Source organism: Perognathus longimembris, chromosome 2 (genome assembly GCF_023159225.1).
Source record: "Perognathus longimembris pacificus isolate PPM17 chromosome 2, ASM2315922v1, whole genome shotgun sequence".
Classification (NCBI taxonomy): domain Eukaryota; kingdom Metazoa; phylum Chordata; class Mammalia; order Rodentia; family Heteromyidae; genus Perognathus; species Perognathus longimembris.
This window is the reverse complement of record NC_063162.1, coordinates 11,756,469-11,770,304: the sequence shown is the minus strand read 5'-3', so window position 1 is coordinate 11,770,304 and position 13,836 is coordinate 11,756,469. Positions and strand designations below refer to the sequence as shown.

The window sequence follows — 13,836 nt, the reverse complement described above, 5'->3', positions numbered from 1 at the left end:
GCTGTTTTTGGTTTTTGTCAATCTCATACACACAGGCTCAGATTTTGAAATCTGTTGAAAAGTGGTATGGATCAAGTCGGGCTCCCATTCTCTGGGTGCAGCCTGTGCCTTCCTTCAGAAGGGGGTTAACATGTTGGGAGCACAGTTGTACATGGAGGATTGGCTTTCCTGGGTCATTCTTGGACAACATAAAACTACAACCCCATTGATGCTCGAATTCTTGCACCTGGTCTGTCCTATTTCTCCCATGCCCTCCTTAGCTTCTCTGAGTAAGGGATGAGAGAAATCTATCATGGTGGCTTAGTTCTTCCAAATGCCTTTAGGGCAAAGCAGGCCTGAGACCTGTGTTTGCATCAGAGTATAAGCTGTATGTACACTGTTTCATTCTCATTCAAGTAGCATTTTTATAGAACATTTATCTTACTAAAATACACAAAATGTGGGACATAAAAGTAAACAATCCTTTAAAAGCATCTCAATCCAAAAAAAAAAAGTTAGCAGAGTTATAAAGACAAAATTGTGCCAAACTGTAAACCATCAGCACACCAGATTTAAAAATAAACAAAATCTACCAGCCTGTTTGTTGACCTAAGATGGATACTGCACTTTGACCCTCCCAGCCTCTTTGCCTTTCTGAGCTAAGACTCACATTCAGTTTCCTGATTGATGAACTGGCATCCTAGAACCCCACCTGACTACCTCCAGCATTACTTGGAAGAGTAATAGAAGAACGTTAAGTCTTCGCAAGTAAAAGGCCCATTTCTAGATGCAATTTCTTGAACCCATCAATCCGCTGACTTCTGCTGCCACATGAGAGCCCATGTGAGGGGGACGGCCACAAAATCTGGGACCTTGCCACTGGCTTGCTGCAGGAAAGCAGCTGCAGTCATAAATTTGTAGCGCCAGAAGTGACCTTAGCAACCACCCACTCCAGCGTCCTTCCAAGAGAAATCTCTCAAGGGATGCTCTGAATTTCAAGTCAGGAAAAATTTGGAAGCCACAAGTTCAGCTGGCTTGGAGTTGCCATGGAATTTGGGGCTATTTGTTCCAAACAGAAACAGGATCTCTGTCTGACTGTCTCCTGGATCCTTGGGAGCGCTTATGTTGTACACCATCAGCCCTCTTCACTTGTATTCCACTCGATTCTTCCGGTATTCTACTCTTTCCTTCCTGCTAGAGAAAGGCTAGTGCAAAGCCTGCTGCTCCCCACTGATCTGAGCATACCACCCAACCCCAGCCCAGTAGCAAAGGTGTTGTCAGAAAGCAGCACTTGCCATGGCTTTGAGAGACTGTACTGAGCTTTACTGACCCATAGACAAGTGGACCTTTCCAGAATTCCCCCATCACACCTGCAAATTAGATGTCAGTGCTCAGGGCAACCGTGGAAGGCCTGGGTTGAAGATGGAAACCATGTCACCTATCAGCACGTGGATCCAAACTCCTTTCCTTCCCCCACCTCTATATGTCCTGACACCAGGCATAAACTCTGTATTCTGAGACATAAACTTAGATTTCATTAATAAACTACTGAGTTTATAAGCATTGGCCATTGCAACAGTTAACACGACCCATGTATACCATTACAGAGTCTCCGAGCCAGGCTACATTTCTGAGATAGATTTCACTTATGAGTTCTACCTCTGTATAGCCAATATGACAACCTCACTGAGCTGTTCCCACATCATTAAACTTGCTATGTCTAGAATCAAACAAATGAGCCACTGCCTCCCCACATGGCCTAGCTGTTTATTTCCCATCATATGCTAATCAATAATATTGGAATGTACCCGCCAGACACGTGGAGGCTGGAATCTGTCCTCTTTCTTTCTCCCATAGTAATCTCCTAAATACCTTTCCTGTGCATCTCCTTCTCTCCTTATATTGCTACTTCTTTCTCCAGTGTAATAAAAGTCTCCCCCCTCCCCCACCTCCTATACTCATGCTGCCCTTGAGGTATCTCTTTGAAATAAAATCCTGATTGTGTCTTCCAAAAATTTAGTCATTCCATGGTACTTTCTGGCTTGCAAATTAAGAAACTCACATTCTCGTTTGACCCTTCCTGCCTACTTTTCTGCTTTCCTTCTCACCCATACTCTCCCATTGTTCTGCCCACAGCAAACATGCTGAACTTTCCCCCATCGTGTTTCCTCTCTACTGTTGAACTGTGCATTCCTTCTATCCAGAACACACCATGCCTTCGTGCCAGTGTTCATGTGTCTACTTCGTTCTCATCATTTGATTCTCAGCTCAGTGGCTACCCTGTGTGGGAATCTCTGACTCACGTACACACCTTAGGTCTCTATCTTTCTTTGTGCCTGTGCAGTTATCAGCAAATTCCAGGGCCTGTGTATCTTTGTCTCACCTTGATGTTCACTTAGGACAACCGAGTACCACAACACCACCTGGAAGATGCCTCACCGTATTGTTGAGCTCGGCCTCTGCTGTTACCCACTCCTGACAGTGCTGGCTATTAGCACGTTTTCAATGGATGGCAGCAAAGTAGTTATTTTTCTATAGTAACTTTATTGCCATCAGCATTAATAAATGTTAGATCCACTGATTTCAACTCTAGTTTTTTTACCTTCTTGCCCTTTTGGCTCAAGATTCAGTGATATGTACTTAGACTCAAGCTTCTGTTTCCTTCTTCTGGCTGCAAAGTGAGAAGAGCACAAGAAAAGGGACCTGGAGTCCTGGGTTTATGTCCCCGCACCCCACCAGCTGTGTGAGCTAAAGTACTCTTTTACTCCCTCTCTGCCTCACTTTTGGCCATCTGTGAAACCAAGATAAAAATAGTCCCTTGACCCACTTCAGCAAAATAGTTTGGGGGAACAACCTAGATTAATGAATGAAGAAAGCATGCTTCAACTCTGAGAATTGTAGAAAAGTTAATTAGTCATATTTCTAATAACAAGCAGTATTAATATAAATATTGCTTTCTCTGTAGAATGTTGTCATTCCTCTATTTAGCCATTGTCACTATTTCAGTTATTTTCACATTTCCTAATGAGTGGGCAGCACATATAAGTCACTAAGTCCTATATCTTCACAAGCTCATTCTCAATTTTATTATTACAGCATCAGGATAATTCAGCCAGAAAAATGAACATAGTATCAGCTTACTGGCAATGCTGTCTGGGTTGATACTGTCTGGGAATCTTTGAGTCTGTCTTTCCAGCTATTTTCCCCTCACATTAGAATTCCAACCCACAACAGTATCCTGCTATATCCTGAATAAGTGAATAGCACAGGCAACCCTTTCAGGGTTCACTATTATGTCTAGTGTTTCCTAGTTTGCTCCAAGCTTTTCACATGATGATGATGATGATGATGATGATGATGATGATGATGATGATGATGATGACGACGACGATGACAAGGACTACGACTAGGACGACAACAACAATGACTGACATATTTTGAGCTAATATGCCTTAGGCACTTTTCTAAGTCCTTTACATTTTATCTTTAGCATAACTAGATCAAGTAATGCATATGCTTTCTGCATGATAATACAAGCTCCATGAGGTACAGAATCTCTGGTATTTTGTGTGTATTGTTCACTGCTAAACCCTAAGGACAAGAGCAGTGCCTGGCATACAGTAGACACTCAATAAACGCTTGTTGAATGAAGTGAAGCCCAGCAATGTTGTTAATTGAAGGAAGAAGGTACTAGAATATGCCTTCCAAAATTGGCTTAGGAAAAGAGTTCTCGTTTGAGTTCCAAATTTACTTCCCAGCGTGGAAGGTGATGGGTGATTTGTATTTTGTGTTTGTGACTCTATTATTTTTTTAAAAGACAAAATAAATGAGCTGAGCAAAGTTTTCTACTATGTACTTAAAATTAGAACTGATGAGATCTAAAAGGAGCTTTATGAACTATGAGGGTTTGCATTAAACTGGCCCTGATTTACTTGGCACATTCTAGCCATGTCACAGACTGATGAATAAGATGTTTGTGATTCTCCCATGATTACATTTCCTACCACTTGGACACTGTGGCTTTAAGCAAAATTAGAACATATGTTGACACATTGAGGGTCAAACAAAACTTTAGAACCTCAACACAATGATCATTTTTATTTAAACATTGGCATCTGTAGTCTTCAATGGTTTTTAGTAGGTGAAAAGAAAACATGGCCTTAAACTCCCAGACAAATATGACTAGTCCATTTGTCATTCCAGTGTCTTGAGCACTTGAAGTATTTCAATTTTTATTCAACAATGTAACCTTTGGAGTTTTGCCTAATAATGACTTCAGTTGTGCTAGCCTTCCAACAGATAAATTAAAATGGAAATGCATATTTCCTAATTATTCATCGAGCCCAGCTTCACATTGGCAGGGTGGCCACTCTGAATGTTAAATGGAAGTCTGCACAATGCTGAGAGTCTATGGAACATCAAAGTTTGCCAAAGTCACTTTCTTAATCATGCGAAGGATAGCCAAGGCTCTGATCAGTAGCATGTAGCTATATACAATCAGAGAGAAAACATTTAAACATCCCAGCATGGTATTTCCATTTAAATCTGATTACAGTGAAATAAAACTGTAGCCATTAAAGGTTTAGAAGAACTACAAATACAAGCAGTAAAAGAAGACAGATAGTAAATGAGGTAGTAAAACATTTCAGCAGGGCAAACAGTTTATAGCACTCATTCAGTCTTCCCGAAGCAGACTGTGCAATTCACTCCAGACCCCGCACCGTTCCCTGAACTCCACTTAAACCTGCAATTAACCTTTCACGCCTAATGAAGCTGTTTTCCTGGAAAATTAAAATATATAGTGGTGCCTGCTTTTACACAGACTTGGGAGGAGAGCATTTCAAAATGAATGACTTTTCTAAGGCTTTTGTTCCAATGTAATAGGGAAGTGCTATGTTTGTATATAAAGCAGGAATGTTCTTTCCAAGGCAATTGCATTTGAGGTGCAGTGTTTTATTACTGTACTTATTAATTTTTCTGCATAATTGTAAAAAAAATCGCACATCAGTAATTTTATGATTAGATTGTTACTGCTGGGAGTCTACTATTACCACTTCACTTCCATTAGAGAAAACTAGTTTTACTAACAATGACTAAGTTATTTCTCATGGCTGGTTTAAACCGTAGCAAATGTCATGATTTAAGGAGATATATTTGCCACTGAAATATTTAGTTGTTAGGGATATATGGTCCTTTTTCATTAATGCATGTTTGAGTATGTTTAGAGAAACAGCATTCTTTAACTCCAGAAGGCAAATATATCCACACTTTTTCTCTATAAAGTTTCAGGTAAAAGTCTGACTTTGTTTTTTAGTACATTTTCTATTTACTTACAAAATAGTTGTGCTTTAACTTTTGCCATCCATCCCTGTTAAGACATTTGTTGAAGGAAATCCTGGTGGTTCTACAGGATTCTACTTTCTTGCCCGCCTGCCCCACCCGGGTGGCCCAGAGCGGCCGCTGGTCTCTACTCCTTGGCCCCAGTGCAAACAGCCCTAGTGCACACATCACTAACCAGTGCAAAGCGACAAGAGGCTTGGGGCAATGCAAGAGGACACAGAAGATTGCTTATGTGGTTTAGACTTCATATTTAAATAATCTAAATGTCATAGCATCTGGTATTTAAGAATTAAAAGTGCAAAGAGGTAAAGCTTATAATAAATATTTAAGCCCCAGCATTTTTATTGAATCCACCGGTATGTTTTGATGTAAATTCTGCTAGCCCGCAGCGATGGTGCATCATCTTGACATGGTAAATGAAATTCCTTTAGACCGCCAGTCTAAAATAATGAATTGTTCCCCCAGTTAATTGTATTGCTTTGATAACAAGAAACTATGCTAGGCCTAGAGAACACAATAAGTGGATTTCATCAGATGATTTGTGTGACGTTTTGAAAAATGATCTTCTGGAGTGACCTGATTTTAATGGAACTCCAGCAGCCGTCCACCCGCACCACTGCGCAGGCTCTGACTGGGAAGGAGGAACACTTCAGCCAATGGCACAAGGCCTCAGGTTGTTCTTGCCAAACTCCCTACAGGGAAAAACCTGGGGGAGTCCACACCAGGAGAAGCACAGGCAGCAAGGGGCAGCACAAAGAACCTATTTCATATCTTTTAAAACCAGAGAAAGAGCTCAAATTAATCTTATCTCTGCATTTGCTTGTGTGTAAACAAACCCAAACCAACAAAAATGGAAACAATGAAAAGCTATTTCTTCCCAGGACTAGAGCAAGAGAGTCTGCCACCACCATTTCTGTGTTGGCAAAGACTAGAGGAGGCAGAGAAAAGTTTCAGAGAAGGTTGGGGTTTGTTTGCATGGGAGCATGTTGGCTTTAGGGAAGTTGTAAGCAGGCTAGTGGAATTGGTTAATGTAGTCATTACTAGATATAAGTTGACTGTATGACAGAGTTAGGAAAGCTGTCAACATGAAGACCTAGATTCAGTGTTTCAACCACAGAGTGTTACCAGAAATAGTAGTGACTAATAACAGTAATTGTCTCTAGTCTCTTTTGGATGCCAGAAGTTCATCATTCCTACAAGTGGGACTTACAGAAGGCTGCTTCTGGGAGATAAAGGGCTGAGCAGCTTGCTGCTGCTCTGGTCCTGTTTGTATATAAGATGTGGCCATGTGTCATTGACACATTAGTGTTATGAATAAGAGATTGAGGACGGTAATATTGTCTTTTCCAAAGAGCTGGTATCTTGATTTTTTTATCAATTGAAATAAATAAGATTCCATAGAATAATAATGTGCTCAAGTACAATGATAAGAAATAACAAATTGTTTCCTCACCCCTTACCTCCTTTAATGAGTAGTGTGCCCTACCCTATTCAATGCAGAGAGAAAGAGACCTTGTTTATCTTCTTCACTATTATTCCAGGCCCTCTCATGCATGAAAAGAGAACTTAAGGATTTCTGGTAATTGTAAACAAACTCTACCCTGTATTGAAGACAGAGAAATGTGAGGCTGATACACACACACAGCTATTATGATTACTGTGCTATTCATAATGTGGGCTTGGGCAAACCAGGTGGGGCTATCTGGATGGATAATAGAAAGCCCACAAGGTACTTTTGCAGTTGTACCCCTGGCCTGGAATTGATGTCACTCCCATCTGTCCTTTGCCTTTCTGATTAATAACGTGTGTGTGTGTGTGTGTGTGTGTGTGTGTGTGTGTGTGTGACACCAGCTTGTATAAAACCCAGGGCCTCCCTACCCTCCGGATCCAAACTTCTTTCTGGCACTAGCCTGATTCGTATGGCCAGCCTCTCTAAAAACTGGATGTGATCAGTGCTGGTTTGCGCTGCTGCTACAGTAGACACGAATCATGTGATGAGCGGTCTGGTAAACCGCCCAAACTTAACGCTAAAGGTAGCCCTGAGAGGCCTCCTCCAGTGCACAGGGCGATGCTCCAAGAGCTTGGCCCAGCAAGGTTTCTGGCATCCTCATGCCATTCACCCCGAACCTGAAATGCCCTGCATTGTTACATCTGCACAGACAAGCGCAAAAGGCCATCACATCAAAGATAAGCATGATTTCCAATTTTATTTGTAAATTAAGAACTGAAATACGGTTTCTGAATTATGAGCGTTATTCCTAAGCTTCAGGATCATGAGTCAATCAGAGCTTTACTTAGGTGATGGAATTCATATACCCTAAAACACAAAGATACTGTGACCTGTGGTGAATTAGCATAGAATTTCCTGTTTTGGCAACTCCAACTGTTTACTTATTTCCTGGCGCTTTATCTACGGTAAGGGAAACAATGTTTGCAGCCACATGTAAATGGAAAATGTTATTTTCAAAGCTTCTTTGGGCAAAGCCATGCAGTAGTTTAATGAGTAACATGATTTCATATTTGGATGTTGTGACCACTGAAATTCGTATAAGTGGTCTCTGTCCATATTAAAGGAGACCTATGTTAGCAGTCATATTGGGCTGTCTCTGGACAAGAAGGTGACAAGGGTAAGATAGCAGGAAGTTGTAAATTATGACAGCAGTATGCCAAGAGTTCTGTGGAAACTTAAGGTCTGCTTGAAGTGAATCTTCACTTAGCATAAGTCCAGCTCATTTTTGTTCATGCTGTTCACCTCCATCAAGTAAAGAAACAAGAAAATAACTATTTGCAGCAGAATAAGTGGTTAAGACATCTGCATTAAGACTTCAGAAATTCCCATGTGCTCATCAAAGGGCAAGCATGCAATTTTTATTTAGACTTTGAACTTGTTTTATCTTTAAGAAACTCTTTTCTGAAAGAGTTACTTTGGGAGCAAACTTTAAAGGTAAATGTGAGTAATTATTAGCCTAGCCAGTGATTACTGTAATTTCCTAATAGCTTCCTTCTCTAGCACCATAAATTTCTCCTTCTCCACAAATACTTTCTCTTATGTTTTGAAAGGTAATTGAGGCTCCGTTTCTCTTTTTCCTCTAATGTCAAACACGTACTCTTAGAGCCACGAGCATCCGGGTATTTTTATCTGTCACTGCTCCTTCTGTATAGGGATAAACTTGTCTCTTTTTGTTGCTAAACGTCTTAAACATAGACCTGCTTACCATTCAGGCTTCTATCATCTATTTATGCACAGAAATGGATCAAAGATCACCAGACTTTTCTTTGAAGAAGTCTCACAGTCTCTGGAAGCAGGCCTTACTCTGCTCGCCCATGTGTGACTTTTTCAGACTTTCTGAACCCAGCCCGCTCCTGTTTTCCCAGCCTGGCTAGGCCGGATGAGCTTCCTCTTACAGTGCTCTTGGCTGTCATAGGCATTTCTTTCTATTCATAAATCTCTGAGGTTCTATTCTCAACAGATTGTGTTTAAAGCTTCTGTAGAATAAATTGACCCCAAATCAAAGAATTCAATGACATCTTATATGAGCTAAAATCCAAAATAAAGGTTTTCCTCTAAAAGCAACAAATACATAAGATGTCTGTGAGAAAGAACTCAGTGGGTCATCTCACTTGGCAGTCAAGTATGTGTTCAAGACCTTGGAGCAAGGAAGTGAGCCAGCAGTCCTTTGGTGACCTCTTCTTAAACAATGTACACAGTCTGGCCCTGGGTGTAGTATGAAATTTGAGACATCATGTTTTATTCAAGAATTATAGGACTCAACAAAAACTAAAGTGCTTCGTGTGCAGCTATGATAAGCGTGGGAATCTGTTACGCCATTGCTTTTATAAATTTGGTACATCTTCTGAATGTGCCTGTCAATCAATAAACAATGCTACAAAATTAAGTGGTATAACATGACAATGTTCTTTTAATTGCCTGTAATAGCTACAGACCTCTCACTTCTGTGGTTACATGATATTCAAAGTCTTTTTTTTTTGTACTTAAGAACACAGCTAAATTTTAATAAGTTGTTGATCTTCTACAATACTGTCCTCAAGGTGCATTCTTCTTTCTAAAAACAGCTTGGAAAAATGAAAGCCATTGAATGGGAGAAAACAGTTGCAAAGCACCTATTTCATAAAGGACTGGTATCCAAAATGTGCAAACAAACCCTTAAAACTTAATAAGAAAACAACCCAATACAAAGGGACAAAATGATCTGAATAAATACCTTACTAAGGAAGGAAGACAAATACCAAAAAAGGTATCAAAAGAATGGTCAGCATCCATGTCATTACAAAACTAAAAATTAAAACCAATTTGAAGTGCTAAAATCCAGAATCCTGAAAAATACCAAATGCTGGTGAGGACATAGAGCAAAAGGAATTTTCATTCATTGCTAGTTGGCACCTAGAATGTAACAGCCACATTGGAAGGCATTTTGGCAGTTTCTTAAAAAGTTATAACAAGAGTGTAGCATATGACCTAGCAAACACAATGACCTGGAAACAAATATTTATAAAGAGTTGTATCAAGGGGCTGGGAATATGGCCTAGTGGTAGAGCGCTCACCTCACATACATGAAGCCCTGGGTTCGATTCCTCAGCACCACAGAAAAAGCCGGAAGTGGAGCTGTGGCTCAAGTGGCAGAGTGCTAACCTTGAACATAAAGAAGCCAAGGATAATGCTCAGGCCCTGAGTCCAAACCCCAGGACTGGCCAAAAAAAAGAAAAAGAGTTGTATCCATAATTGCTAAAAGTTAACATGTACTCCCATAGAGGAAAAAAATCAAGCTATGGTATGTCCATATAACAGAGTATTCTTCAGTGGTAAAAGTAAATCAGTTATCAAGCTCCCCCACCGCCCCCCCCCCCCACAAAAGGCATAGGCAACTTGAGTGAATCAAGTTACAAAAAGAAAACATGTATTGTGTTTGACAGTTTTAGATGTTTCAAATCAGACAGCTTGGTTGCTTTGGGACTCTTGTTGGGGGGATTGGATGGCAAGAGCACAAGCACTGTAGCTGGACAGCCAAGGAGTAAAACAGAAAAGAAAGGAGCTGGGCCCCACTATCTCTTCAAGGGCACACCACTGCAGTCTAGTAAGGACCTCCCCCTAGGCTCACCTCCAAAGCATCCTCCCACTTAACAGCAGTGCTCCAGACCGTAACACAAGTGCCAAGTCCTTAACGCAGGAGCCTTGGGGGACACTGAGTGTCCACACAAGGCAAATGCATGTTTTTAAGTGAAAGCAGTCAGGCTCAAGGGCTGCATACACCCTTTGATTCCAACTGTACAATATCCAGAGCAAAGAAACCTGGAGAGTCTTTAAGCACTGATCCGGGGCTGGTGGCAGGTTCAGGGAGGGCAAGGCTGAGGGGAGGGCCGCCTTTCAGGACAGTGGGGCTATGACTGGTACTCTGGGGATGAGTGCAGGGAATTTTGCATTCCTAAAGCTTTTGGATCTACACAACACAATGACTTAAGCCCTAACACAAACTATGGACTTCACTTGATAACTACATGTCAACATTAGTTCAATTTTTCCTTAAGACTAAAACTGCCCTTCATTTAAAAAAAAAATCTTGATATAAGGATTCTTATAAATAACACTGAAAATGTCTGGCACATCCAGAGAAAAGTGTGTTCATGTTTAGCCGTAGAAACTAAAGTGTGGGGCACAGCTGAGCATGATGTTTGAATTTGATTGTCCAAGGTTACCATGTACTAATTTTGTTACATCCTTGTTCTTCATGTGTGAGTTTTCTGCTCCATAACTAATGTCCGACTAGACATTGCATGACTGAACGTAAAACCATAGGAAGCAAGACTCAAAGCCACCACGGTCACCCATCCAAGCAATGTCCAAATACGCATTGAAACACCTCTCTCCTTTCCTTCTAGGCCTCGCTATTGCCAGTGCCCTGATAGACATTTCACAACAGAAGGCTTCAGAGAATAAAGACAAGACTTCCGGCGTCCGAAATCGAAAACATCTGTCCACACGTCAAGGAACTTGTGTCTGAGAATGGAAACCACGCCTAGAGATTCTGTCCTGATTTTCTTTGCAAATGGCTTCCGTTAAAGCTGTTCTGTGGTCTCAGGTTTCAGAGGCCAGTGTCTTATGATCCAGAGCCCAAGTACAGTTCCCTCTGGGCAGTGTCCCAAGTGGCCAAAGAATGTTCCTAAGTTTTATAAAAAGAAATAGTAGTGATGGTCACAGGTGATAAGGTCAGAGGTTTTGGTGTTTTGGTTTTGATTTCTTGACTATTTTAGGATTATCATAGCTAACATTAAATTACTCTGGAATAAGAGATGTATATTCTTTCTTAATGCAGAAAAAGATATGTTCTTCCTATAAATCAACTGTTTATATCCCAAGGCTTTTAGGAAAGACATTTTATAATGCTAAAATGATGAGAACTGTACAGTTTTTTCCTAATTAGTAAACAAGTTACCTGTATATGAATAGGAAATGAAGAAATTGTAATGACTTTAAATGCTGTTTTATTGCATTGTAAATGTGAAAGCAAGATTTTGATTTGGTAGGTTGTTGATAAAGTGTTTCAGTATTTCATATGACCATATCATGTCCAAACTCAATTTAAGAACATAACAGTTTCTCTCTAACTGGAATATAGACTGCATGAGTTCGTGTGGGTAAATGTGCACAACTTCACAGGAGGTTTATTAGAATTCTGATGTAGAGGACATTCCTGTTGTCTGTGCCAACTGCCTAACTCATTATCAGAGCTGATAGAGCATGGAAATCCTGTCCAGCAATCAATTTCTCCCTCCTTCCAAGAACAGCCTCCCATATCATGACCTAAAGAGCTGAAATCGTGGCTGGAGAGTGCGAACTTCTCCTCCAGTGTGGTCCTTTTAATTGCCTAGGAATCATTGGACCAGATCTAAATGATCCCCCTACATTCTTATAGGAACACATCCTTTTCTTTTGGCCTTCGTCATCTAGCTGCTAGATATCATTTACCTTTCACAAATGTTATGAAATGTATTTTAGAGGCAATGCTTTCCAAGATACTTCCTGCCACCTACTTCATGTAGAATTGAAACCAAGAAGAGTGTTGTCTGCAAGCAGCAAGATCCCTGTTCGCAGTCACACATCAGCGTCATGAAGGAAGTCTGCAGTTTCAAAATAAGGTTATCGTTGGCCACATTCAGCCCACTCTTAAATGAGTCAGAACTATGAATTATGGCAGAAAGGAAAAGTCAAATCAAACAGCTTCCACACTGGAGTACGAAATCACTTGTGTCCTAATATTGAACAAAGTTCAGTTGCATGAACAGATCTGGTTTGGTATTACAGTTTTCATTTCAAGGTGACTGACTACAGGATATATAAGAACAATGACAGATATCCAAAGCTGCTGTATATGATATAGTTTTGTTTAATATGAAAGTCATTTAAACCTAATTGATGTTTAGTATTGAATATGTGCTTTCATGCTCTTGGGATTATGGAAAGTAATGACACCTTAAGCTTCATGCCTAGTTATGCATGCCATGGTTGTACAGTAGCAGAATATGACCCTATTGTGATATTAAATATTTATTTCAAATGCCACTATACATATAGTCAGCCAATTTTGATGAGGACTGACTGTAATATATAAAGGAATGGTCATAAAATATGTAGCTGCATCTTAGATTTTTAGATTGCATCTAGCCATGACTATATCATTATTTTGATAATTAGGCATTTATGAATTGTAGTATATATCCCATGTGTTGGCATGACAATTTTGCTATTTTCTATGCATTAAAAATAAGACAAATCTGTAGAGTAGTTTTAGTCATTTTCTCTCCAGCCTGTGGCTTGTCAGGGAGGGGCGGGCTAATTGTTTTTACTTCCCTGAGTCACTGTCTCTCTCACACAAAACCAGTGAACTAGGTTTATGAATGGCTCCAAAAAAAAAAAAAGTAATTTTATCATCTTTTTGTACCTTTTAAGTGTTGTGTTTTCTCATGGAAGAATAAATTGACAAAAATGGTTTTTACAGAGACATAATTACTTTAAAATAAAGCAAGTACCCAACTTGTTTAATTCTCTATCAGTTACTACCAGAGAATGCTTACTTTGCAACAATACAAAAACATTATAGATGTGTATGGAAATTCTTATCTCAGCTATATTTTTAGAGGCTAAGAAAATCACTGTGTCAAGTTGCTAATTGTTAAGTTTCATCCATCTTGAATCTGTTCATTGAAGTCATTCTATACCTTTCGGAGACAAATATTCATAACTCTGTGGCTGGTTAGGCAATATACTCTTATCAAAGCTTTTTTTTAACTGATAGATAAAAGATTAAGAATAATCACTGTGAATCTGTGTCTTGCCCCGTCCCCAACACTACTCAGTCCAACCATTTTAAACTTGATGCTTTCTTTTTTGTTTGTTTCTTGCCAGTCCTGGGCCTTGAACTCAGGGCCTGGGCACTGTCCCTGTCTTCTTTTTGCTCAAGGCTATCACTCTGCCACTTGAGCCACAGCGCCACTTCTGGCTTT

The 13,836-nt window shown here is 40.1% G+C and overlaps 1 protein-coding gene across 1 annotated transcript in view; it reads left to right on the top strand.

The window, feature by feature from the left end:
* Positions 1-13,108, top strand: part of Atrnl1 (attractin like 1) — a 427,123-nt gene extending 414,015 nt beyond the window's left edge. The window contains exon 29 of the mRNA XM_048338181.1: positions 11,215-13,108. Within this exon, the coding sequence (XP_048194138.1) occupies positions 11,215-11,336 (122 nt within the window). The 3' untranslated portion in view covers positions 11,337-13,108. The remainder of the gene's footprint in view (positions 1-11,214) is intronic.
* The last annotated feature ends 728 nt before the right edge of the window (positions 13,109-13,836 follow it).